This window comes from Camelina sativa, chromosome 7, assembly GCF_000633955.1.
Source record: "Camelina sativa cultivar DH55 chromosome 7, Cs, whole genome shotgun sequence".
NCBI classification, from domain to species: Eukaryota; Viridiplantae; Streptophyta; class Magnoliopsida; order Brassicales; family Brassicaceae; genus Camelina; species Camelina sativa.
This window is the reverse complement of record NC_025691.1, coordinates 31,837,471-31,845,339: the sequence shown is the minus strand read 5'-3', so window position 1 is coordinate 31,845,339 and position 7,869 is coordinate 31,837,471. Positions and strand designations below refer to the sequence as shown.

The 7,869-nt window shown below is 30.8% G+C and overlaps 2 protein-coding genes across 2 annotated transcripts in view; both read right to left on the bottom strand.

The window, feature by feature from the left end:
• On the bottom strand, positions 1,550–5,123 carry LOC104703754 (equilibrative nucleotide transporter 3-like). The gene is made up of 8 exons (XM_010419829.2): positions 5,085–5,123; positions 4,892–4,996; positions 3,539–3,694; positions 3,292–3,435; positions 3,098–3,203; positions 2,705–2,981; positions 1,943–2,204; positions 1,550–1,753 (listed from the first exon to the last, which is right to left on the bottom strand). Exons 1-8 carry the CDS (start codon positions 5,121–5,123, stop codon positions 1,640–1,642), a joined length of 1,203 nt encoding a protein of 400 aa, XP_010418131.2. The 3' UTR covers positions 1,550–1,639.
• Positions 5,990–7,869, bottom strand: part of LOC104703753 (nitric oxide synthase-interacting protein) — a 3,737-nt gene continuing 1,857 nt past the window's right edge. Inside the window, exons 2-3 of the mRNA XM_010419828.2 lie at positions 7,618–7,869; positions 5,990–6,892 (exon numbers count right to left, since the gene is read on the bottom strand). Of these exons, the coding sequence (XP_010418130.1) occupies positions 6,199–6,892; positions 7,618–7,856 (933 nt within the window). The 5' untranslated portion in view covers positions 7,857–7,869 and the 3' untranslated portion in view covers positions 5,990–6,198. The remainder of the gene's footprint in view (positions 6,893–7,617) is intronic.

Genomic DNA, 7,869 nt, shown 5'->3' with positions numbered 1-7,869 from the left:
AGCTAATGTGTGTGATGGTATTTATATAGAACATGCAAAATGGGCCATATTGGACCTTACAAGTGTTTTTATCAAACAAAGGCTTAACTAGGCTACGAAAATGCATGAATTCTATTTTTATTTTATTTCTGAATTTATAGCTTTGGATGATTTTGGTTTATTAAAAAAATAATATCATCAATAATTCTACCCAAAAAAAAAATATATCATCAATCCCTTATATATTAAAAATAAGCATTTTCACAGAAAATACTGATGTGTCACATTCATAGACCTCGAGATATTATTTCATTTATTTGTCATCAGTTTTTAATAATATTTACATTTATTTACCATTGTATTTTTCCAAATATAAAATTAACACCCAAAATTAAATTTTATATTCTCTTTCTAACTTAATTATATCTTTTAATTATATTTTCATAAAATTTTTAAAATAAATTTTAAGAACTCTTTGTTCATATGATATAATAATATAAGATTGATATTATAATAATTTTCATGGGTTAAATTTTAATTATTATACAAAAAAATTTATAAATATATACTACACAATCGAATTTTAGTTTTTTCAATTACTGATAAATATAATAGATTTTATAAATAAAATTTATAGTAAAAACATTTAATAATTATTTTATACCGTACTATGTGCGGGTTGTTACCTAGTAGAATAGTATTTGGATACTCCACAAAAAATGGGAAACATATAAACTGGATTCTCTAGATTTTAGGAAAACGAATATTAATCATTTTACATTAATATCTATATTAACATTTTTGAAGTACATTTTGTGTTATGCTCTTTTAGTTTTTCTTAATTACTTTGTTTTATTTAAAACATTAACCCCTATCAATTTCCTAAAATAACATTTCGTAGAAACTCAATTAATGGAACTATTTAAAACGACCTAATTTGGTACGTTCATTGCCATAAATATCTTCACAACATCTATTAACCCCTACAAATTTTCCTAAAATAACATTTGCAGAAAGTCAACTAATGGATCTATTTAAACCAACCTAATTTTAAACGTTTATTGCCATACAAAGGTTGAAAATATATATACATTTTGTTTGTTCCTAAAACAACTCTATGCATTAAATGATTAATCCCATAAAAATCTCAAAATCCATTTTAAGAGATGTTTGGTGACTGTAGGACATATTCCGTTTCAATGACACAACATCATTTGAGTAACAAATTTAATCCGCGGTGTATTGCGGGTTAAATAACCAAATATTGTCCTGCGGTGTATTGCGGGTTAAATAAGAGTGGGATTGGTGGGATTTGTGACACATTTAGATATGTACCAGGAGATAAATGTATTACTAGACTATACATATACCACACGGGTTAAAACCTTGAAAACACTACAAAAATCTATACTTTGAATACTTATATTAAATACCTATAAAATTTTATATTTTTAAAATTAATAAAATAATAATAAAATAACAAATAAATACAATATAAATTTTAAAAGTTTTAAATTAAAAATCCTAGTTATTCTCATATAAACATAACGCGCCAATATTGAAAGTTAGATATTGATATTTCGTCGTCTTTGAGAATGTTTTCTCGTTCAAAGATATTGTTTATTGCATAAAAATATTATTTTGTAAAGACTGAATCTCTCTAAAAGGAACTACTGGTTCCTAGTAGCCAAAGCCAACCGAGGCAAACACCTGCAAAAATCCCTCCTAACATAAAACCTACCAGCAAATTTCCCAAAGCATTCGTCTCCAAAACCTGTCAATAGTATAAAATAAAATGTCAATAAGAAATTTTTTTTTTGTCAATAAGAAATTGAATTCACCTAATTAAATTGCAATCCAATTCAGTAGATTATAACATAGATCAATATTACTAGACTGATGCACTTGTGCGAAGTAGAATCTTTAAAACAAAAACAGGAATATCTTGATAGAACTAACTTACATTGTAGTTGCTTTTAGGTGTAACTGCCATAACGCACACTGTTAGATAGCCGTTAGTTAATCCCAAAAAAGATGTTAACGATATCATCCAACCTTGATCCGCATTTTTTGCAGTGAAGTAAAAAGCCGGGACAAACAAGAACCGCATAAGCACGCACGCAGTGATCCATTTTTCCGATTTGAGTTTTAGGTGTTCAATAAGAGGAATATATCTTGAGAAAGCATCCCACCCATTATACGAAGCAACAAGTACAAGAGGGTACCTATATGTTAAGAAACAGAAAGAACTTAACCAAATATGAATTCATAATCATGGATAAAGAAACCAAACGATGAGAAAAATATAGAAAGAATATACAATTATGAATCAATTATGAGAAAATGATTTTTTTTTTAGTGGTATTTATAGAATTTGCGATTTTTCTTAACTCTTTCAAATTTGCCATTTTATTATATCTAAAACACAATTTTACACATTAGATTTTGGTTAATTTGGTTATTTCTTCTTGTAGGGTATATAGCATTTGTTATTAAGTATGTATTTTATGGAAAAAAAAATCTCAAATGATTAGTTTTTAAGTGGTAAAAAAATGGTTATTTTCAATTTTTTTTTGAAAAAATGGCAAATTTTAAAAATGGTGTGCCAAAATGGTATTTTGGACAAAAATCCATACTACTATTAATGTTTTATTTTTTCATATCACCGAAAAATCCAATGAAAAAATTCTAATAATATTTGTCAAAAAAATTGCCAAAAACATACCATGAACCGAGCTTATGTTCTCCAGTATTCTCATACAAAAATCCAGGAAATATAGACAATGTTAAGGTGTAGATGAGGAAAAGATTGATTGCAAGGTTCCTGTTTTGATAGAGCAACTCTTTGTTGCTTAGCCGACTGGTTTGTTTTTCTTCCGCTTCTCGATGGATTGATTCAGCCTTCGCATAGTAATACTTTACTAGTGATAGCTTTGGAAAAATGTGTACGTAGAGAACAATGCAAATGAACTCGATCAACGTCGAAAATGCCAAAAATAACACTGCAAAGCATGATCTGAAATTAGTTTATATGAAACTATTAATTTTCAAAAGTTTTTATGTGAACATGTACTTAGCATTGACAAAGAAAAAAAGTCAGGTACATAAAGTTACATACAAGCGCCTTTTCGAAGACCGTTGGGAGATCTATCGAATACTGCTTTGGTAAGAAGCCTCAAAGCAGATGTTATAGCCCCTGCTATGCCAAGACCCGCTATGAATGACTAAAGAAAACATTATAAGTCTTAGTTTTAAAAATTATAAATGAAATTTTGTGGCTTTATCAAATTTATTATAACAACAGAAAAACACCTGAATAAATTCGGGGCACATGAAAGATAGCTCTCCGACCATGGCACCTTCAACATGAGCATTAGCTATTCCAAAACATGCAACAATCGAACATAAAACTATGTACACAGACAAATCTCCTGCTCCTTTGGTTACCAAGTCCAACTACAAAAATTATAGGTGAAAATTATAAAGAGAATGATGTTGTATAAAAATTATCTAAGAAAGGTCTTTCGAAAAAAGTATATAAATGTAGAAAATTACTCACAATAATCAAAAGAAGAGTGCCGATAAAGAAAATAGTATAGCCGATTGTAATCCTCTTTTGATTTTTGTTCGTTTTCCCCATGAAAACCAAGATGCATATAGTTCCAAGGACAAATGGCTGGTAAACCAAAGTAAGAACTCTCGAAGGATGATACTCCTATAGTCAATTAAATCATGACGAAAATAAAAGAACATAATGTTAGAACATTATACAGAGGCAGTGACGTGCCTCATATGAAAAGGGCATTTGCCCAAGGCCACAAAAAAATAAAAATTATAAGATGATATATCTTTTAGTTAGGTTATGTATTTGGTTTGAAAATATGTTTAAACTTTTTACTTTAAAAATTCATGATATTTTGTTTGTTATTAATTCTTCTTATTTCATATTTCTTAATCTTTTATTTGTACTAATAGAGTATTATATAATGTATTAGATATTTGAAAGTAAAATGAAAAACCACATGAAAATTAAAAACTTGTTTTAAAATTTTATACGAGAATATATTTTTAATGAACTAATAAAATGTTAATGCGGCAATAAAAAATAGATGATATGGTATATGAAAGTTTATTTTATATGTTATAAAAACACATACATAAAAATATTTTACTTATGTTTTGTTCATATTTTACATATGTTTTGCTCATATTTTACATATGTTTTGCTTATTTTTGTTAATATCTATTCAACATTTCAAAGAACAGAAAAATAACTAATTTCTGCCATATATAAACAATCACACCTACAATTTATGTTTATATAAAATTTAATGTAAACCATACTTAATGTATTAAACAATCAAATAATTTATATATGTATATATATATATATATGATTTTATCATAGTCACAAAATAATATAAATATATAAATAATTAAAAATACATATCATCTACCTATCATATAGGTAACCATCTAGTATATATATCATTTTTTTTTAATCTAATGTTAAATTATATTCAAATAAAAAATAAACGTGTTAGAAACCTTGTTTAAAATGTTTCCAAAAAAGTTTTAAAGAACATGGTTAATAAAATCTTGTTGCGAACAAAACTTAGATCATTTTTTAACTTTTTTTTTTAATAACAAAGAACATATTTTTTTATTCGCCCTAAGCCTATATGAACTTAAGCACAGCACTGTACAGAGGTAGATGTAGAACATCAAATAAAAGATTAATAATATAATTAGTAATATAGTGAAAGTTTAATAGCTTCGTAGTGTAATCTACATATTGCACAATGACACGATTAAAGCTAATGTGTATAGATATTTACCTAAAATGTATGAATTTTAATTTAAGTAGGTTATGTATGTAAGAAATTCTAAATCATCAAGAAGACATACTTACGGGGAAGACTTGGTAGTAATAATCGGAAATGGTGAGGATCGTGTTCCATGCCACAAGTTGTCCAACTCCTAGGATACAACATACTGCCATTGCTTCAAACTTAGCCTAGTCCATATATTCATCCATCATAATCCAAAACAATTTTGAAACATACCTTGATGAAAACTAAGCACATAATGTAAATTTAATAAACCTCAAGCTTCCGTGGGATGTTCTCAACTTCAATGTCCATGTTTTTTTTTTACTTTCTTTTGGTTACAAGACAAATTGAAAGAAAAACAAAAAATGTGAGCAAAGGAAGAGAAAAGAATTAAGAATGATGATGATGATGATGATGTGAAAACTCGAAGAATATGTAATGAGTGATATAAAATTAATTGACTTTTTAATTGTGGAAAACATGTATATATTGTTCGAGTATCATGATAATTTATTGGCATCATGAAAGAATTGTGGAGTACAAGAACTGAATTATGGAAACATGAAAGAATTGTGGATTACAAGAAATGATAATTTATTGGAATCATGAAAGAATTGTGGAGTACAACTGAATTGGAATCATGTTTCCACAAATCAATTAAATCATGATAATTTTTATACTCGAACAATATATACATGTTTTCCACAATTCTTTCACTAAAATTAAATACCATAAAAGATTAAAAAAAAAAAAGATAACCATAAGTCCGTAAACTTGACCCTGTGTTAGACGTTTCAGGCACGTACCACACAAAAAAACTATGACATTATAAAATGAGAATATGAGATGTTACAAGCTGTCTAGTATTTGAGATAATTTATTGGCCAACATTTTGGACAGCTCACTGAGTATGTATTTGTATTTTACCAATACTTAAGAATTTATTTAGATTCATGGAAGACCACGAACAAATTGAATAGATTTAGGAGAAACCGACTCTCAGCTAACAAAACAGAGAGCACGTTGATAGCCTAAAAAAAGAATATTTGAATTGATAGGTCGTTAAAACTTAAAAGCACTCAACCTTAATGTTACATTTCCATTTGATATGCGCAAAACCCAGATTGGATCTACTCAAAAGGACGAAAGCAAGAGCCAAAATAGAGATAGTCTCTTAGTTGTGGCAAAGATAGTGTCTCTTATTCTTAGTTGAAGCAAAATAGAGATAGCGCTTAGTTTTGGATCTACTCAAAAGGACGAAAGCAAGATCCAAAACAGAGATAGTGTCTCTTAGTTGTAACAAAGGGTACACGCCATAAAAAGTTTAATGTATACAAAATCAAGGATATTTTCTGTGATTTGCAACACAACACCTGATGTGGTTTCATCATGTCTTAACCGGCCTCACAAGCCCCAAACCAGAGCCACTACCCAAATGCTTGTACTCCTTAGCCTCAAGATGATCATCGTGCTCAGCAAAACCAGTGCCTCCTTTCTTTAATCCAACCAAGTTCCTGTCCTTGCAAGGTTTGTCACACACAAGACATACTTTGTCGACAGGCATGAACTTTTCGCCACACTTTTTGCAGAAAACATGCCCGCATGAGCTGAGTGCCACAAGAGACATTGTGTTGGTGAGAGTGACTTTGCAGCTGGGGCAAATGTAGGCTTTGTCATAAGAGCTTGAGGATGCTGATTTCGTCTTGTTCTCTTCCTCTTCGCTGTTGTCTTCTGTGAAACGAATTGCAAAGAGGTTCTTAAGCTTGAGTTTCTCTTTGCCCTCTGGACAGACCGTGTGAGTTTCTGGAGCATCTACTCTGACTGAAGCTGCTGGTGTAGCTGATGGGAGCCAGAAGGCTTTCATCGTCCTAAGCGCTTCTTCTTCAAAGGAAGTTGCCTTCACACTGTTTGCCCCATGAAAACCACTCTTATCTTGGTTGTGGTTCTTTTCACTGTTTCTAGGCATTGCACTATGGTTTTGCTGATCAAAATCGTCGAGCTCTCTCGCCTTTTGTAACATTAGCCTCTCTTCTTCTTCATCCTTGTCTTGCTTCTTCTGGGACGTATGTGCAGCAACCCTCCTACAGACATATTAGTACCACAGATCAGTATCTTAACATACAGAGCGAAGCTAAATCAGACACAACAATATTTCAAAAAAGCTCTCTTCAAAATCCCAACAGGTACTAACAAGTTAGGAGAGTGGGCTCCAACAGTTTCTACTCCAATCTCTATTTATATACAAGCTCAAACAAATACAACCACAGGCTAAACCTGAGACCCGTACTTATTTAACTCAAAATAAAAGCATCAAAATCAAACCTCACATTACATTAGTTATCACTCCATAGGGTTTTTATCCTAGCTTTCGTGCTACAACTCAAGTTAAAAATATCAGCTTCTCCTTCTCAATAACAGTGGGACTAGTAGTAACAAAACCAGTACTACTTCAGGTACACTCAAAAGTCTAACTCTTACTACACAAACCCTACTTAGGCATGAAATTAAAAGCAGATCTTTGAAGAACGACAACATGTTACCAGGGTAATGCTTCAGGCGTCCTTTCAAACAATGACTAATATGATATCAAACGAACCCAATATAACCAAGTAGAGACTTGATCTAATCCATGTCTTAATCTAAACACCAGAATGTCCCAATTCACACCAGATACATGGGGAATCCAACAACCCTATCTATAGATCCTAAAGCTAGAAACTTCAACCAAGCTCAATCACAAAACATATAATCATAAAAGGAACTTAAAAGTTCGAAACTTTGAAAAAGAGAACTCCAAAGTTTATACCTTTGGATATCTTTCTTCTGAGCCAGGATGCATTCGAGTATGCACTCTCTGCAGAAGACATGACCCTTGTGACAACACATCGGATCGATGAAAGGCTTCAAGCAGAGAGAACAAGCATCGAAGGGCTTAATCGAGTCTTTCCCCAATCTCTCTCTCTGAGTTCCATACCCTAACTTCTTCTTCTCGTCGTAAGTGAAATACGCAAGATCATTGTTGTTCTTCGAGTGTCTTTGAGGCATATTGGCGAGGAAG